Source organism: Sprattus sprattus (genome assembly GCF_963457725.1).
Source record: "Sprattus sprattus genome assembly, chromosome: 15".
Taxonomy (NCBI): domain Eukaryota; kingdom Metazoa; phylum Chordata; class Actinopteri; order Clupeiformes; family Clupeidae; genus Sprattus; species Sprattus sprattus.
In genome coordinates, this window is record NC_137913.1 from 23,780,378 (window position 1) to 23,800,749 (window position 20,372).

General features: G+C 42.9%; 1 protein-coding gene across 1 annotated transcript in view; it reads left to right on the forward strand.

The window, feature by feature from the left end:
• Window positions 1-7,977: 7,977 nt before the first annotated feature.
• Window positions 7,978-20,372, forward strand: part of tmem8b (transmembrane protein 8B) — a gene marked incomplete at both ends in the record, with an annotated part of 60,046 nt that continues 47,651 nt past the window's right edge. The window contains 2 exons of the mRNA XM_080853139.1: window positions 7,978-8,012; window positions 13,934-14,202. Of these exons, the coding sequence (XP_080709265.1) occupies window positions 7,978-8,012; window positions 13,934-14,202 (304 nt within the window). The remainder of the gene's footprint in view (window positions 8,013-13,933; window positions 14,203-20,372) is intronic.

The window sequence follows — 20,372 nt, forward strand, 5'->3', positions numbered from 1 at the left end:
ACGGTCCGTGGCAGACTGTCGGCTCCCTCTCGCAGTTGCTGATGAACGCCTTGTGTATGTCTCACTGCGACTAATCAGGGGGGTACTAGACCCAACACTGCAGGCGCCCTGTCCACGCAGTCTCCCAAGCAGATGGCTAGGCCAGAGAGAAGAGAGGGAATGCATGAGAGAGGAAGAGAGAGAGAGAGAGAAACACACATAGAGAGGGGTGGTGTGTTTGTGTGTGAGAGATACAGATAGATTGTGAGATTGCGAGGGACAAAGACAGACTGACAGGGGAGGAAAAGCAGGCAATTGCTGGGACAGCTGATTACGTTCACAGTAACAGCAATTCCATAAGACCCCCTTCATATAGGAGACAATCATGACATGTCCAGATACCACTACGAGGTTCCCTAACCATTAGCTTGGAAGTAACTAATTATGCTACATCATGGCAACACTGGCAAGTACCTGTCTTACAACTCAACAAACGGTGCAGGCGACAGGAGGGGGAGAAGAAGAACGAAACCGTGGTTAGTGTGCATCTGTTCCATTGACTGAAATAGGCAACGGTTTGGCAAACAGCTAGCTAGCCAGTCAATTTAATAATAAATGTACGCTATTTTGGACTTTTGCTAGGTGTTTTCTTTGTAAGGATTTGTTTTTAATCTGTAAATGGCAGATATCAGGTGATATTCACTTTGTATGAAAAGATGGTAAGATCTGAAAGTATATAAAGCTTTAGCATCTTCTAAGATGTAATAAATTGGCCTATGCCTATTGGTGGATGTGAACTGTGCTGGCATTGTTCTCTCCAAGCCAATAGAAACAAAATCAGAACAAATACTCTTTTCTGAAGGAGATTTGCTTAACTTTCTTAAGGAATCCCAATAAGTAACCCTAAATGTCTCCAGAGATAGGCCTACTAAAGAAGGTAGGATCAGTTTATCCGAATATGAAGATGACAGTGACTTGCCTCCCAGAATGTCTTTTTACATATTTTATCTTTATCTTATTCTGTATAAGGTGTCTGCATTTTTAATTATCACAATGAATATATAATTATTCATTTCTAGCATTTCCTTCACTTTCCACCTCTTGCTCTGCTCATTATGTATACATGCACAAGTATGTTGTGCACTTTATTCTGTACTTCTAAAAATAAAACATTTGTTTGAATGGATACCATTTGTAGATGTTTAGATGATGAGGGTCAGGGGGTAGGGTTAGAGGTCCCATGCTCAGCCTTATGCCCGGGGCCTACAGACTCCCTAGAAACATCCCTGCAGATAGTGTAACAGATAGTGTGTGTGCGTGTGTGTGGGTGTTAGAGACAGACAGACAGAAAGAAAGAAAGGAATAGATAGACCGAGAGGGAGTAAGACAGAAAAGAAGCATGTACCCTGCATGGCTCATCCCGTCATCTCTGCTGGTTGGAGATGTTATCCTAGATCACCCACAACCAGAAGCATGGCTCCTTGACAGTTTGCTCTGTGCAACCCAAACTCTTGGAGTGAATCAGCAGGCTAATTAGGGGCTGTCAAAACTCTCTGGTATGGTTTAGCCGGGTTGAGCCAACTATGCTTCTTTTTTTTTTGGTAGAGTTTCACTGGGACGAAAGCTGTCAGTTTATGACTGTCAGTTTACCGTTTGCCTCCTTTTATTGAATTTTTAATTAGCAGCTGTCAGCAGCCTAACTCATTCCTGACAGCTGCTCCCAGCCTGGCTGCATTATTGAGGAACGTCAGGAGTCTGCCGACACCAATAGAGAGTTGTGGGGTATGGAGAGAAAACGGTTCCCTTAAAGCCATCTTTCCCCCGGGGGGCACTGGCTGCTTGAGAGGACACAGTAATGGCCACGGAGAGGAAGGGCAAAAATGGAGGGGGGGGGGGGGGTTGTCAAGGGCCCTATTACACTCCCTCCTAGTAGCTCAACTATAAACTTTAATAGGATGGCGCTATGGCTAATGCGTGAGACATCCCAAACCAGGGCAAAAGCTTATCAGGCGTAGAGAGAAACGCTGTTTCGCAGGCTTAATTTTTGTTTTGTGTCTGTCCTCGGGTCAGCAGAGACTCATAGCGGGGAGACATGTTTTAGTCGCGGTAGATACATGAGGCTACACGGGCTGCTGAGGCCATCGGTCATGTCACTAACGGAGGTGACATGAGCCTGATGTAAACAGTAGTGGTAATGTAGATGTGGCATCGAGGAGGACGGGAGCAGGAGGAGGAGGAGGAGAAGGAGGAGGAGGAGGAGGGGGGGGCTGGTGGTGGGGGTTGGATGGTGAGTCCTGTAGGAGCGAGCAGATTGCAGAGCAGAGGTGTAGTTTGGACATTAATGGTGCCACCGATACCTGTGGGGGTCTGGCCTGCACGGGTGATGAATGTGTTGTCTTGTTGGCCCGGGCTGTCGAGCGTGGCTGTAAAGCACTGCAGAGGCTCCGCTGCAATCCCAATATCTGCAGCTGCAAAACAACACAAAACACACAAACAAGCCATGACTCTGCTGCTGCACGTCAAGCCGAAACACATGCAGAGTTCATATCCTCTAAACCCTCAAAACCCACTAATGTATCGGAACCATTTGAGATAAAGCAGGTCTGTGTGAATGGGCCCCACTCTCAATTTCTTCCTCTACTTTAGTCTGTGTGAAAAGACATGCTTTTGTGGCCATTTGTTTTGTGAATAGAAAGACAAAAATAAAAGACCGACGATATAACGTTCCACATACGCAGCCGCACTCACCCTTCAATAATGGCGCAGCAGAAGGCGTTATCGCACCCACAGCTGGGGGGCTGGTTTAACATGCAGATGGAGGGTGGTGGTAGCTACAATATCAATCGCCTCACTATTTAGGAGGAAGCACAAACTTGTGCTGAGTGCAGTAATTACCCCACTCGCTCTCACAAAGTTGGCTAAATTGGGCACCAGCGTGGGGCGGCATTCCGGTGTTTGCTTCGTACCCAAACCGGCTCCCTGCGCCCTCCCCCATCCCCCACGGTGCCACCTCCATCCGCTTCATGCCCACAGTTGACATGTGAGTCACAGGCATCCTCCTCAATCAAATCAGCCCAAATGAGGAGCCTGCGGGCTGTCGCTGCTTGTCGAGCTGACAAATATCAAGTCGTAGATACTGTGTGAGGAGTGAGCTGGGGTTGAGGAGGGAAAGTGGTGTATGTGTGTGTGTGTGGGGGGGGGTTTGCAGAGAGAAAGGCGAGGCTGTGTGCCTGTCTCTTCTAACACCAGCTGTGCCTGTGCTTTCTGTATGCAGTCATGCACAAACAACAGATGGGGCTCCTTCTCCGATTTGTTATTTAATGGTGGCAAGAGTTCTACTTCCCTTTCACTCCCCATTATGTGGTCCTGCTTGACGCGAGCACGTCTACGCCGCTGCTGCAGTAGTGAAAAAAACTAAAAAAGATGTCGTCCTGTTTTCCGGCACGGATTGCAATATCAGCAATCTATCACCTTTCATTCAAACAGCCCCATAACCGTGGTGATTTACACAGAGCAGTTTACAAAGCCTGCACTACTTCCAGTGTTTCACAGCAGGCACATACAAATGTCTAATATCATCACGGCTCTGTATAATTTATAATCATAATGAGGTCATTACAAGTCCCTGAAAACTGTCGTACTGTTCCACAGAGAATAGGAAAGTTGCAAAGGCCACAAGTCCACGGTTTTTCTGGTGGTATGTGCCGCCGGTGTTGACTAGGACTATTTTTGTGGGAGCATTGAGGGATAAGTGATTGCTAGATGACTGGTGCTGAGCAGGCCGAGGTAGCTAATCAAGCCAAAGGAGAATCTGGCCAATATAATTCACTGGAGGTAATGAGTGACGCATGACTCCGCAATGGTCTGAGCAATGATATACCTGACCAGTGGAGCGTGTCAGCGAAATAGATGGTTGATGGAGCCATGAAAAAAATCACCGCCATGCCTAATGTCCAAATGCCATGCCTAATGTCCTAATGCTGAAATGGATAAGCGTGCATATATACAGTGGTGGCCAAAATTATTAGAACACCTGACAGATCTGAGAATAATGACCTTTTTTTGCCTCCAAAACATGATTTAAATTCATAATGTTCATGAAACATGCAGATGGTTGTTCTGAGCACAACATATATCAGATGAAGTGAGTCCTACTGTTTTTATCCACTTTTAACTTTAATATGTTGTACGTCCACCTTTTGCAGCAATTACAGCAGCACATCTCTCTGGCATAGAGTCAATGTATTTCTTGAGAACTTCAACAGTTATGTTATCCCATGCCTTCTGCAGGTCAAGCCAAAGGCTTTCCTTGGAATGTACAATAGATCTGTCAAGTTTATTTTCCAACTTGCCCCGAATTTGCTTGATGGGTTTGAAGACGGGACTTTGAGAGGGCCGGTCCATCATTTTCAATGTTTTAGCAGATTCCTTGTGGCCGGTAGTTTCGGCAATAGTTAAAATAATGTTTAGGGTCATTGTCCTCTTGGAAAATAAATCCAGGCCCAATAAGACGTCTCCAAGAAGGAACTTTGTGCCTCACCAGAATGTTGTGGTATACTTTTGTATCCATGATGCCGTCAATTTAGCCAAAGTCACCTGTTCCTGAGGCTTAAATTGCACCCCACACTATAATATTACCCCCTCCTTGTTTAACTGTTGGCAAGAGACACACATTTTTATATCTCTCCCCCTCACTTCGTGGAACATACACGCTTTGCTTGTTGCCAAACTGTTCAAACCTGGATTCATCAGTACACAACACTTAAACCAATATTTCTTTGTCCATTTCTTGTGTTCTTTTGCAAATTTCAGGCCTTACACTCAATTGTTCTCTTTCAGTAATGTTTCTTTGCTGCTATTCTGCCAAAAAAAGTCCTTCTTCTCCCAGTTTCCGACAAACAGTTCTTGAAGACACTGTTGCACCATTAGTCATTGTGATGTTGATCTCGTCACACAGTTCTTGTAACTCTTTCTTCGGTCCTGAAGACTGAGAATTTTGAAATGCTTCACTTGTGTGTCTGAGAGATGAAAAAAGAAACCTCTCCCCTTTCGGTTCTGGTGCCATGGCGGTCTAAAGTGTACTTTACAGTGCTGGGACTGCATCTCAAGTCCTTGGCTATGCGGCAGTAACTCCAGCAAGCATCAAAAAAACCTTTATTCGAACCCGTTGCTCACTCGTTAGCTCCTTCTTCACCTTAGCCATGTTCAAAGAGCAACATGTGCTTCGAGACTGCTTCTAGAGGCTTTGAATCTATAGCATTTGGTGGTGTGGCCTCAGTGACAAAACCCTGATGTTACCAATCACTTAATGAGCAGTTTAGGCCTTGTACATTCAAAAATATCACCGAGCTGTGTCCTAAGACTCTTGCATCACCATCAATTTAACCACAAAAACACCTGACAATGATGACACAAGTCATTTGGCTTCTTCTGTGCAGGAACATGATTGTGTGACATTGACAGTGAAATAGGCCTAGCTTGTTTTTGTACGGAAAATGACCTAAATCTCATTATGATGGCTCTATTCTATTGTTTATAGAACATAATGATGACTTTGTAGATATTTCATTAGTTTTTAGGGTATTTGAATGGCCAATTCAATGAAAACAACTGAAAACATAAACATAAATATGTCTAGTGTTCTAATAATTTTGGCCACCACTGTATATGCAAGTGTATTTTTATGAAACTAAAATATGGAAAGTGCTTATTGGAAATCACCAGCATGTTGCCTGTGATGACATGATTACAGTGAATCAGGTACCTAGTGACAAATGCTCTTAACCTGTAACATCCCTTTTCACAACAAAAGTACATTTTTATACTCTCTTGTTTAGCACAATCTTATTTGTTGATTTCCGCATTTCCTTGTGAACTGTTCGCCTCCATTGTTCTAATAAAGTAATCAAGATCTAATTACAAGATAACCATTCAAGCAGTGAAAGGAATTTTATAATTAACAGCGCACTCCTAAGAAGCTAATTAGATATTCAGTTTTTCCTGTTCTCGCCACCCTTCCCTCAGACAAACACTTACTCAATTTTTTGTTGTTTTTGTTTCGAGTATTTGGGGTGTCGTATGCTAAAGCCGGTCATTTCTGCCGGTGACACCACAACTCCCATGGTTATTGTTTCACGGTGCGAACCCGGCTGGGGGACTGATAAATCAAGCTCTCGCTCAGCGCTTCCGTGTTGCCTGGGTGATTTGCGAGAGCCGTGTCATGGGTACTGCAGAAAGAAAAGGAAGGATAAGTAGATTGACAACCAGGTGGACAACCAGTGTGGTGCTATAAATTAATTTCGTCACGGATCATAATATTCTCATGGATCGCGTGGCCTTTATGATTACAATTTCCTGCATGTACGAACTCTTCAGTTCTCAACCTGTCATCTCTCGTGTGTGTACTTGACTTGTTCATCTTCAGAGGACCACAGACCCCATGCTTTATGTCTGACATGTGTGGGCGTTCCAACACACTGGGGGGGGGGGCGCGGCAGGTAGGTAGGCAGCTCCAGAGGGAGGGGCTTGCATGCTAAGATTTGACAGTGATGAATGTGTTTGAGGGCTGGGGCACCTGCGAGAGAGAGGGCAGGGGAGGTGAGTGATGAAATGCTGCATTGTAATTTGGCAGTCTCCACTGTGATAAATAACAAGAGCTCTGGAGCATGCAACCCACTCCTCTACCTCTCACTCGCCACCTTTTTCTCCAAGGTACTTCAGAACCATGCAATCACCCCCCACACCACCTCCCCTGAAAAATGTGTCCTTGCAAATCTTTACAATTCCCCTAGTCTTTAATTGGAGCATGTGTGCACCCAGCCTCCTGGCAAAGCGCATGTGTTTTTTTTTTTACTGGCGATAAACCCAATATAGATATTGCAGCCTCGGTGTTCTCACGCCAACAGGTTTACCCAACAAGCATTCAAAGTGTAGAAGGTGAAAAAGAGGCTCTATTTTGGAACCTCGGCAGGAGAAGAGAGATTTTCATCTTTCTTTTTTTGGCAGTGATTCTTTTTTCATGCTCACTACATGAAAGGTTGCAGCTTCTTTAATTTGAAGAATCCTAGAATATCTCACTTTGTACTGCAATTTTTTTTTCCATCATTCCTTCATCTTGTTTTCCTCTGTGTTTCTGTTCTTTTCTTTGACTATTCTATTGTGTCTTCACTACCTCCGAGCTGTCATCAAACACTTGCTGAAATTAAATTAGCAATTAGGGAGGCTCCGCGAAATGGATGACTCTCGATAACACAGAGGGAGAAAATAACTGTCTGTAGAAGCACAATTTTTCGTTTTTTGTCTCTCCACCTTTATGTAAGTGCCTGCATATCATCTAACCCCAAGAAATACGTGCGTTTGATCAAATCTGGTTTGTGGGGGCTCAGACTCACACCCAAATGTCTCTCTGATGTTTTGGAGTGAGGTTTGACATGCCGGTGTGTGAGCGTGTGTGACACAAGACAATCATCAAAGGCTATGGTCTCCAAGGGGCCTCGGCAACCAAACCAAAAGCCATTTATTTAGACTGGATAATTACCGTTGTGTCTTCAGACATTCTGCCTTACGGAGTCACCCCACGTTCTCATCCCACGTGTTTTTTTTGTTTTCAGTTTTTCTTTGTTTTTTTTCTCCTAAGGCAGTCTGCTGACAGTGTGATGACACAATGCAGCTCCTTTGTTTTGACAGATGTAGGGGGAGACCTGGGTCTTGTAGTCTGCTGGCATGCAGAGACCCGGCACGTTGACAGGTGGTGATGGTAGCTTCTTTTTGACATGCTCCCACTGATCTGTCCATTCCCTCCTATCTCTCTCTCTCTTTGTCTCTCCCCCTCTATCCTTCCCTCTCCCTCACTCTCCCTGCCTCTCTCTCTTTCCCTCCCATCTACCTCTCTCTCCTCAGGGTCTGCACGAGGAGTGCCAGTACCTCTTCCAGCCACAGCTCATTGTCCAGAGGCTTATCGGCATCTCAGTTCTGTACCCCGGGTACTTCATCGACCAGATGATCCCTGTTCACAACAGATCGGTCCTCTACAAGTGAGTCACCTCTTCCCCTTTGTTTGATTGCAACAGCAACATGCAATGGTTCCCCTGCCCCCTCTTCCTTCTCGCTCGCTCTCTCTCTCTTTCTCTCTCTCTCTCTCTCTCTCCCCTCACTCTCACTCCCACTAAGTGCACATGCGCACATACTCCTGCAAACCCATTAAAAGCTCTGTAGAGCTCAACTGTCTATACTGATTCATTTATTGGTGCCCCAGTCCATTTGGTAATAGAGCGGCATTCCTCTTTGCAGGCAGATTTAGCACGTACACCCTCATGATGTCTATTTTAAGGGGCTTGTTTCAAGTGAGGAGAGCTGATTAAGATGCGGATGCCATTTGCAGTAAAGCTCCGTATGCTAACGGCAGCCTGTCTCTAGCTGCCTTTTACCTCTCTGTCAAGCTGCTGCGCAGACACGCATTCAAGTCTGTGTGTGTGTGTGTGTGTGTGTGTGTGTGTGTGTGTGTGTGCTAGGGTGCACATATGCACACATCAGCCACACACACACACACACACACACACACGCACATACAAACACTTTCTCATATACTTTCTATCTCTCAGACATGCACATTCTCTATATCACCATCTTCCACACCTACTCACCACACTGTCTCACGCAGCCTCTCTGTCTCATTCTCACTCACACACACACACACACTCTCTCTTGCTCTCTCACTCTCCCCCACTCTCCTCTTCCCCTCATTGTCATTCATCATTCCAGGCACATCCTCTCTCCTCTCCATCCTCTACAGAGTAGGTTTCCACTCTCATTAATTTCACATATTAATGGGCCCCTCTCTCAATTAACAACCCAAGGAAGAGAAAAAGAGAGAGAAAAGAAACTCGTAAGTGCTTACAAGCATGAACAACAACAACAACAGCAGCAGGCGTGAGGAATGAGACGTGTCTGTGGGCTAAAAAGGTTGAGTAAAAGGTGCTCCATGTGGACTGTCTTCTGCCTGTATTGTGTGCTTCAATACCAGGTTAGAACAGACAGACGTTGCAGAGAATGATGGCAGCTTTCATTCCTCCATTGATGGCAGCTCTTTTTTTTTGTCTGTTGTCAATCTCTGGACACGGCCTCTTCACAAAATGGTTCTGGTCTTTGCGGTTTTTTCGAGCCCTTCATTAGTGAGGCGGTACTAAGAGTGTACAGGCCCTAATTTGAAAAGGTGTCGGACTGTGTGTTACGTGTGTGACATAATTAAAGTCCGCAAATGGTGCAACATCGAAGGGAGGAGACGAGAAAAATTGATATTTGCATGTTTGCACTCAGGACGCTAGTGTAATGAAAAGGCTTTATGGGACCTATGAAACGGCATATTAATTTGTGGGTGTGCCGTTAAATTAGTGTCTTTTGAGCCAATCATGTCAACAGGAATTATGACATATGCTGTGATGACAGGCCACTTATCATTAGTTTGTTTGAAGTCCATCAGACATCGATGCGTGTTTTGAAAATAGTTAACTTGTTAAATTGTCATTGTGAATTGTGTTGAATTGATAAAAGCCCAACACAATTGTGTGTAATCATTTACGCGGTAAAATGGGCCAAATTAATACGCTTGAAAGCAAGCTTCAAACTAATAATAGTGAAATTGAAATTGAAAAATACCAACATACTCACAGTTAAATGGTAAAAGCAATCTTTGTTAAACTCCAACAAAAGAACAAGAGACAAGTATTTATCTCGAAACGACATTTTTTAAAATCAGGAAACAGCAAATGTAATAAAACACAGATAATGCTCAATATCCAGAGCAAAGCAAATAATCCCAAATGGCCAATACACATTGATTAATTCCCTTTTTCTTCCAAATTCAGCGCAAACCAAATAACCTGCTAGCCATAGAAGAGCATAGAAAGGAGATGTGTGGCGATGGAAAGTGAATTTAATCGTCTACCTTGGCTAATTTTTCTGTAATAATTGCATTGTAAATTACAAAGAACATATAGCCTAAAAAGATAGAAAATGTATACTGAACATCTGACAAGGCTTTCTGGCCAGAGAGCCGCTGAAAATATGTTTAATGGTAAGGGAAAACCGAACAAATATTCCCACATTATTCCATTTGTAGACATAGAAATTGTGCTCCTTCTCACTTTAGGCCTATCTTTACTGCCCCTATAAAAGGAGACGTTAGGCTTTTATAAAACAGTAAATATGAGAATGATGTGTTGATCAGTGGTCTAAATGAAGTCAGTACTATGCTGTAAAAAAAAAAGAATTTGTTTGTTTTGTTGTTGTGCATTAAGGCCCTGATGAATGTCAGCATAAAGTGTAGTTGCATATCTTACGTAGCCATTGGGTAAAACAATGTGTTGAGTTAATTACCAAATGAATGTGCCCTAGTAATTAAAATAGCTTTACGCCATGCCCTTCTTTGTTCTGCATAAGAACCCACGGTGTGCACCAATTAAATTAGGGCCCATTGTGTACATTGGGAACCCAACTAGATTGATTCTGTATGGAGATGTTGATATCCATTTTGGAAATGTCACTTCTTGATATTTTAAGGTTGTCATGAGTTACACAAGAATATCAGACCTCACTTAGATGTTGCTCACATAACTATGGTTCATTATATAATACGCAGGTTTATTTCTTCAGGTAATTCCTCACTCTATTTGAGTACAGTATTCCTATAGAGTCTGTCAACTATTAAGTTATCTGCAGCAAAGTGGCCTTGTGAATGGCCTGTGAAAAATATAAGCCTAATTAAAAAAGTGTAGAATTTGCAAACAAAAGCACAGGTAGAACATACTACCTGTCTATGCATTAGGAGATATTGTAGAAAAATATTGGGTTCAAATATCGGTACGGTACATCAAAATGTCCATTAGAGCAGTATGAAGCAGTGTTTGATTATGAGCTCATGAAAAATTGACCCGTATTTTGTGAATGTGTTAATAACTTGTGAGATGAAACATAATGGAGAACAAAATTTGGGGTAAATCACGTTTTAGTTTATTCTAAAGACAGATTAGAAGAATGAAATAAGCCAAGTAAACACACCCTGTTGCCTTTGATTGGATATTTGATGTTTTGTTCACCATGAAAAAATGTAGAACCATAAAAGAGGAAAGCACATTAATTAGCTGGTGGTTTGAAAACGGCGATATAAACACAATTAGCCCTGGTTACGCCAGCAACATCTGGCCTCAACTAAAAACAAGTTTGAGGGGAAACTAAATCTTTTCTATTTTGCTTGCATTGTGAAAATAATTAGTCCAAATCAAGACAATTGTATTATGCATGCATGTTTCTCCATAGGAGGTTGAAAGGCTGCTTAGTGCTGAGTTCAGTATCTCCCCAGAGCCCTGATGCAAATCTGATTTAGCAACTCGTAAAAAAAAACACTTTCTTTCCAGATTGTAGTCCTCAGAGTGTGAGGTTGTTGTCTTGAGCCTGGAAGCTGTTGATTGAGACATTTGTTTTGGAAGTTTTAGTTGAGCCTCTGCATATGTGGTCTTTAGTAGGATGTTACTGTGCAGGTTTTGCATAGCCTTCTCATCAATATGTTTACATGTGAAAAGACAGCCTCTGGGAAATTTCCCGGTACATTTTTTTTTTTCTCAGCCGTCACTGACTTTCCTGTATTAACACATCTACACAAACTTAGTCATTTCTCGCCGTCCATTGATGGCAATGCAGCCAATCAGTCTTTAGATATGAGGAAATCTCTGTCGAAACAAGCATGATTTATTTGATTTCTGAACTGCCGTGCTTTTAATAAAGGCTAAATTACTTTTCTCTTCAAGATTCTTTGCAACGAACGCACAGTGAAGAACATTTGTGACTGATGGTCTGTTATGTACAAATAGAATCCCACCTGTCATTCACGATGTGCATGTTTAATAGGCACCATTTGCAAGGAATTTCAATCTGTATCTTTTAGTCATATGGGCTTTTATGAAACAACACAGAAGATGGAAACTCATCCAGTTTCTTTTCTGCTATCTTATGAAACTGGGGAATTGAGTGGTAGTGCAAAGTCTTACATTTTGTCAGTTAAAAGCAAAGGTGCTGTATAAGAGAATTATGATTTTATTTTGTTAAAATGGTTATCTCTGATGGAGAGGTTTTTTATGTGTAATTTGGGCTCAGGCATCTTTGCTGCCTTGGACTTTTGCAAAACTCAAGTGGTATTAGGGTGTAATCATCAATTTACTTTTGTATTTGGATTCTGGACTGCAAAACCACTCTGAATCCTTTGGGAAATTTACTGAGGGTTCATTTCACACACACACACACACACACACACACACACACACACACCACACACCACACACCACACACACACACACACACACACACACACACACACACACACACACACACACACACACACACACACACACACACACACACACACACACGCAGAGCCTTCCCATATTGCAAACTCCCGACCGAAGCCGCATCTTATCATCCTTTAAAGCTAACACAGCCAGCCAGTGACTATGAGGACATTTCCTGCGAGATAAACATGATTTATTTGACTGCTGACAAACTGCCATTCCTTTAATAATAGTAAAATTGGTCTTTTTTGCTTCAGTTTAGATGTGGCCCAGTGAAGCTGGTTTCCCATTTAGCAGCCATATGTGTAAATAGAATCCCATCTTTCATTTGACGTGATCATATGTCTATTTAATAGACATGGTTTGCAAGGGAATATCAGACGCTAGTGTCTAGTCATTTGGGCTTTTATGATGCAACAAAAGAGATTGATTTGAGCCCAGCCAATCCAATTGTTCTGCCATCTGATGAAATGTTACTGAGGATGTCTAGCCTGAAATGGGTTTCAGTTAAATACAGAGAACGTATGCAAAGACAGTCTTATATATCTCTTGTCGCTGTGCTTTGTGGGTTTGGTGTAGCTGTGGACTTCATTGTGTTAGTTTTAGACAGAGATAACCGGTAAGCTCAACCTAACTGCGCTCTAATCACAGTGATAACAATTATTCACCAACATTTTCAGAGAATAACTTTCAGAATATTCAGATTTTGTAAGTAAGAACTTGTGATACTCTCTTATGATGACTCATTTAGTGTCAAAGTGCCATTTGTTCTGCTGCTGGATTCAACACAATACAGTTATCCCCCCATTGAAGTCTGTACAACATCACAAAAAAAACATCCAAGATAACAGTAGAACAGAAGGAGAAAAAAAGAGACCTCACAAAAGAATACATTTAAAATGAAGTCAATAATACATGAAGAGGCTATTATACAAGACTGCAAGAACACATGTACACACACAGGTGACAGTTGTATTGAGTGCAGTCTGAACTGATACAATGATTTGCTGTCTATAAGGACATAACTAGGTCAGGTAAAACCAGGATGATTGTTTAGGTGTTGTGATGCAGATGGGTTATCGGCTTGAGCGTCTACTCTTTGTGGGGGCGTAGTGAATTGGAGGAGTACGACTACCTCCAGGATAACTCGAGTAACTTTAGTACAACTGGCATTCAAAACAGTGATATGGACACCAAACATCTCAACCAACCCAGTCAGTAATGCTGTTTTTAAGGCATCAGCTAAATAGAAGCAGAAGTGCACAGTTGGAGTCTCAGTTGGGCACCATTGGATCACCAACCTGTGCTGAAGTCTGCTCTTGGTGCAGTTCATGCTTCTCAATTCTTAAGGACTTGACTAACACTTTATACCACAGTGAATTACAGTGATTAGAATAATGAGTATACATCACAATATTGTCACTGTACTGTCACTGCACCCAACTACAAAGTATACATTTGAAGTTGCTTATTACTCAACGTGTTACTCCACTATGATATAATAAATAGTGTAATTACACTGTAATAAAGGCATCCTGAACTAAAGCATGACCTGAGTATATAAGTGATTAATGTTTTCATGTCTTTCCTTGTCTTTTCTTCTATGCGTTTTGTAGAGTGTTCATACCCAACTATATATCCAGGGTGAAGGTGCAGTTGTTGGACTGTAACACCCGCAATCGGAGTGCTGAGAGTTGCCCAGTGGTCCTGAAGATCCGATCAAGGGCCCCTCCGGTGCACAACTCCAGTGCCCTGGACTGCCGTGAGTGGAGCCCCTGTGAGCTGGAGACAACGGTGCCCTCCTGGGAGCATTGGTACTACATCCTGGTGGAGCGATACCTGAGCACTGCAGATGTGTACTTCCGCATCGGCGTACAGGTGACAGGTAAGAGGCCGTCCCTATGAGACTGTACTCTTTGATGATGATGATATTTTATTTTCAGACAAGTCTGGAATCTTCCTGCGTCACAGCATTTGCAGCAATACAAATCTTAACAAGAAACAAAGATACATATATTTACCTTAACATTTACAATTAACTAAAGACCTATTCAAGTCCCAACATACATTTGATCTGGGCTTAAATGCCATATTTAATTCTATGATTGACTGCTGCACAAAAAAGAGCGCTAGTGAGACCTTATTAAATCATGATACCCTGTATCTCCAGTGTCATGGTAACACTATTCACTGTTCGGGACTGAACATCTAATTCAAAGAATTTTTCAAGGGATTGGCCTGCAATATTTGAAAAGATTTTTTTTTGCTGGGACAGTTTTGAAGAAGAATTTGTCTACTCACCTCCAATAGACCTAAAGCGGCAGAGAAAATCAATTGCTTGATTTTTTCAGAGTGGATATCAGTTGGAACTTTACTAGAGTCAGATAGTAAACCAAATGCAATCTCCTCTGTTTTCTTGTTAATAATCATTCAGCGTTATAATCACTCCACTCAACCACTTCACGCCATGTTAGTGCGCCATGTTAGTGCAGCTCGGGGTCGCCTGAGTTACTTAACAGAGATATTGTATCATCATAATACTTCATAATGTATTGATTTAGTGAATGAATGAAAAACATTAGTATAGGAAGTAAAACACTGAACTCTCGCAGCTCTCGGGTGCCCCGACATTGGTTGGGATGGCAGAATAAAGGATTTTGTTCACCTTTACAATTTGGACTGTGTGATAAGGTGCATTCCCCCCTTCTCACTGTGACTCACTGGATTGGAGTTACGGGACTTATGTGGGTTAGACTCCCCCACCTCAATGGTTGGGTCCGGGCTCCCCACGACAGTGGTTGGGTACAAGTGGACCTAAATGGACCAATTTAGCCTAGTGAGAGACCCATTTAAGAGGTGCATCATTCTATGAAGAGTATGGGAAAAGAGAAAGCTTGAGAGGCAAAAGAAAGAGAAGGAGCTGGAGCACTTTCCTGATGCGAGGATAAGTGAACCCTGTGTTTAGATGCGTGAACACTGTTGGCCTAGTTTTGTGCCGAGTTTTGTGCCTAGTGAAATGTGCCTAGATTGTGCCTAGATTGCCTAGCTCTTGTAAGTACTGTTTGTGTTTTTAATTTATGTTTGTTGATTTTGTATACATGTTTGGGGTCAATAGAAAAGAATCCCCAAGTAAAATAAATAAGAATATATTTTTTTATAAGAAGACACCATTTCCTGCAGCGTTCTTCCTGACTTCTCCACTAACTCCAGTCGACACATCCCAAAATGTGGGGTAACCGCCTAGGTCCATTTCACAGACTGTAAGTGAAAAAAGGAGGCATGGCAATGGATCAAAGAGGCATTCAGTTCCCACTGCACCATTTTAAGACCCCAAAATGTCAGCTTGTAGTGTGTTGATAGCTGACAAAAAGTCTAAAAAGACAGCTCTTGGACAGGTTTGTCTAAATGTTTACAAATGAAAGTAACCAGAGTCTTCTGTAGCACAACCCTACCAAAATTGGTATGTATTGAGTTTGTCCTTTGTTGTACTAACAAGATATTGGAGCAAAAATCTTTCTAGAGATTTCCTGCTCAATCCTACTAAAATCCTTATGTTCTTTTGGACATTTTTAGGTTATGTTTTCCTGACCTCTTCGGCAGTGATGACATTTCTGTCTGAACTAGGTTTAATAGTTTTTTTTGAAGTTCCGCTGTTGTTGTCTAATTGTAGAGACTTCAGTGAATGTCTTTGCTATTTCTTTTTAGCACATAAAAGTGTTCCCCAGCTTCTTGAGTTTTTTTTTTCATTGTTTTTTCACTCTGAGAAGTTTGAAGAGCTGCAGCTTTGTCCCCGGGAGCAGCTGTGCTGTTGACTTGTTTGCCTATTAGCACAAATCAGGAGCATCTGTTTATGCACACTAACACAAAATCCCCTTAAGTGGCCTTGTAATTCGCATTTGAAATTCTGCAGTGTAATGTCGGGTTCAGTGTGTTGCACTTTGATGTAGGTTTGCTGACTCTTCGGGGGGTGTCGGGTTTGGGGGGGGGGGGTCTGGCTTAATACAGTGGGAAATCCTTGAGATGGTGGGTGTTGTTAACAGCGCGGCATGAAATTTCTCTCTTTCTGCGAATTTGCCCGTCCAGTGCCATTTTCCGCAAGGACTGCCAGAGGGGTGAGGGGACATGGAATGGCATGCCAGTGCCCTCTCTCTAATACATCAGCCATGGCGCTTGCCAGTAGCGCTTTTGGATATAGCGACATGCTGGCATGTACGGAAATATTTTAAGCTTGGCACTATTAAGATTAAAAGGGAACAGCTTGATGACTTGATCTGTGATCCATTCATTCTTTATTGGGATTTATCCCAGCAAATGTTGCGGGCATATGGCTCCCACTTGTCGTAAGGGCATGGGTGCCCGGTCGCACTACGATAAAAGAAATTGGATATATTAGGGGCATTTAAATGCAAGGCGCCTCATTGGCAACCTGGTTCTCCAGGCCATTGGATCAAAGCAAATAGACACAAGGAGGAAACCAAACAGGGTTTTGATAGAGAAGCTCAAAGACGAATCTCACTGACAAATTGCCTCAACGACTAAAGCAGATGAGACCTCCTCAACGTGGAATGATGTCGTGTCCATCACCCACTACCCCCTTTGATACAATAGGGTGTTGATAATGAGATTTTTGCTACGGTGTTTCTGTAAGGATTGTCAGAAATACGGCAATCAGGCAGAGTGAAAGGTGTGAAATTGACAGGCAATCTAGTTCCATAACCAACGACCCTTGTTATCACAGAGAAGCAGAAAGCAGGACGCCCACTGCTTCCTCTGGCAAACTCTCCCCTCAAAGAGATGAGAGTAGGGCAGCTGTGTTTCAACCCTATAGTTATTACATTTCAAATGTATTTGATACATTTCAAAGAAGTATGCACCTAGGCAAAACCAATGCAAAAGGAGCTCGCACCTTTGGAGTTTAATCCTTTGAGCAGGAGGCTATGGGGGGTTAGGTGTGGTTTGGTATTGATTGCTTTCCTTCAAACGTGTAGGAAAGATAAATCATGGTGCAAAAAATGGAACCTGGGTTTGGATTAAAGTGTCTCAATGCACAAACAAACAGTTCCTTTTGAAACAGTGACAGTTTTAAGGGTGGTGGGGATGGGCTGCTGCTGCTGCTGCATTGGTTCCCTTACTGTTACAGGAGGGGACAGGGACGTGTCAGAAAGGGCTTTGCCAGGCAAATAGCGAGACTGATCTCCACCACGCAAGCAGGCGCCGTCAGCCTTGTCCTTGAGCTATATACGCCACATTTGATTAATTCAGTTTAAGGTTTTATCGTCTCGTTTTTTTTTTTTTCCCATCTTAGTCTGACAGTCAAGCTCAATTCGGTCCCTTTGTTCTGGCCATGATGTGCAGTGATAGGATGTAGGGTGAGGTTGGGCAGAGGAGGGGAGGGGTGGAAGGAGCAGCTAGAGTAAACTGACTGACTCCGAAACAGATGCGGCCCTGATCTGGCACAGATTCACCAGGCCAGACGCCAGAACAGGGCCAAATCCGCTCCCAGCTCAACCGCTATCAGCTGGGGATCACAAAGAAAGCCATTGATGTTCAATGAGCCTGAACAGCTCTGCAGCCCCGCTTTAGATGAGGCACGCACTTGGGGAACAATTGGCTCTGATCAGATAGGTTACCTGTGGTGGATTACTGCTTATACGGTGGGGGTGGTGGGGGCAGAGGGAAGGGCACCATCCCCGACTGCTCCTTAAATCTTCGGACTCAGAAGGATTCTGAGACCTTGGGCATGAAGGGCTTTTGTTGGATTGCGCTTGCGTATGTATTCTATCACACCAGGGTCTTAAAGCTTAGTGTGCAAAGCAGTAGTAGGGTTCACACAAGCAGATTTGTTGATGATGAAAAGGCAACTTTGACTGGGGCACTTCTAGTTATTTATGGTAAACATCATAACATCACATGCTTCCAGTTAAGAAGCTTAGATCCTTATTTATGCAAATCAGTTAAATGCTCCAAGAAGAACATGTGTACATGTGCTTTGTGTGTGTGTGTGTGTGTGTGTGTGTGTGTGTGTGTGTGTGTGTGTGTGTGTGTGTGTGTGTGTGTGTGTACATGTGTACATGTGTATCTGTATGCACTTGTCTACCAATCATTTTGCATCTTCTTCCTCAGCTTGTAATCTTTAGGGAAGATTCAGTGATCTGTGGCATGATTGTGTTAATGAGCAGATTGTGTTAATGAGCAGGTTGAGCTGCATGTATGAATCACATCACAGCTCTTTTAATAACTTCTATAGTCTGACAGCATTTACTTTTCATTTCCATCACACACACATGGTGAAGACCTCCAAATCATGCCAGAGACTAACTGGTGTGGAATTTTGTATGCAGATTCTTCCTCACCAGTGTCTGCCTCGTCTTAGACATGAGGGGACAATCATCATCTAGTTTTGGCCCTGAAGTGCTTTTCAGCGTCTCCTCCATGATGCAATTAATCAGGACGAGGCGATAATTAATGAAATGCCAAAGCTCCTTGAAATCTCTTTGTTGTGTAATTGTAAGTGAGAAGCTGGTGGATGGTGAGAGGTGGACCATTCATGTTCTTCCTCCCTTCCATTGGTTCTGATCTTTATCATCTCTCTGCTGTTCAGAGAAGTGTCTCCCTTGCTAGCCCCCCATACTCTCCTGCAGTGAGGGGTTCTTAATTAGTCTCTGTGTGTGTCTGGTGTCTGCGTATCTGCTGATGTATAATTCCGTATATACTCTAGTTTGTCTTCAAGGAGCAATATGTAGACAGGACACCAAGTGTTTAAAATTGGTACTGCATTCCAAATTTCAAAATGTTGGAGAGTGTTGTCTCCCCCCTCCCCCTCCTCCCCAGACTCAAAGCTTTACACATGTTGCCAGGTTGAGGACACTGAACTAAGGTGAACAAGTGCAAGACAAGCTAGTCTGAAGTAACACTTCAGCATGGATTAGTACAGTAACTTTCTTATATATCGGTACTTGAAGATTTGATTGCACATTCTGTCAAACAGATTGAGCCCAATGGAGCCATCTTAGTGTCAGTAAAGCATTAACAAACCTGTTTTAAAGATCTCCCTAAAAAAATTCTGCTTCAAAAAATGCAGATTGATTTGTCAGCTTTGATGATTTGACAAGGCACCTGTTACATTCACTGCAAGACACAAAGATGAAAGTTCTACAAGGCCTTGAAGTTATCTGTGTGATCAACAGTAATAATTCCCCATACAAAATCCAATGTTTGGCCCCTCTCTGCTATCTCATTCTCGCTACTCGGTTTTTATAACGTACGCACTCTGTAGCAAGTGCAGACAGTTTTGTGTTTGTTATTTCTCTTCTTTGTGAACTTTGCCCTTCCTGATGTTACCCTTCACATGACCCCTTGTGGTTGCCTCTGCTGGGGAACGAATGGGGCATCCTAACCTCCCCCACTCAAACTGTGTGTGTCTGTTTTTCCAAACCACTGACAGACCGAGTCAATGTACCATCACACAGAGAAAGCCCATCAAATATTAACTGCTCTGTCCCTGACCCACCATCACACACGTGGTTGCCGAGATTTCTGTTTGAACTGAGGTGTGTGGTCTGTGCTCTCGCCAGGCATCAAATGCTGACACTCTTGCACAGACCCCCTTACTCCCTCTCGCTCTCTCTCTCTCTCTCTCTCTCCCTCTCCCTCTCGCTCTCTCTCTCTCTCTCTCGCTCTCTCTCTCCCCCCGTCTCTCTCTAGCTCTCTCACAACATCTCTCTCTCTGTCAGATTCTGTAAAAATGAAGTCTTACTTATCACCCAGTCCTTGAACAACATGATGGATTGATTAAGCAAGACACTTTGAAACAAATTCAAATGGAGTTTAGGATGTTCTGACCTTTTTTGCTAATCCATATTGATCGAACCCGCTATCTTATCTCTAAAAAAGGATCACATTAAGATGAGACACGCTCTTACTTAGCATTATAGTCAGATGGCATTTCTTTTCTTTTTTTCACGTTCTTTTCTTTCCAGTTTCTCTTAGTTACACTGCAGCGGCCCCACTGATTGTGTCTTTAATTGTGATCATCGCTCATTAGGCGGGGCCCCT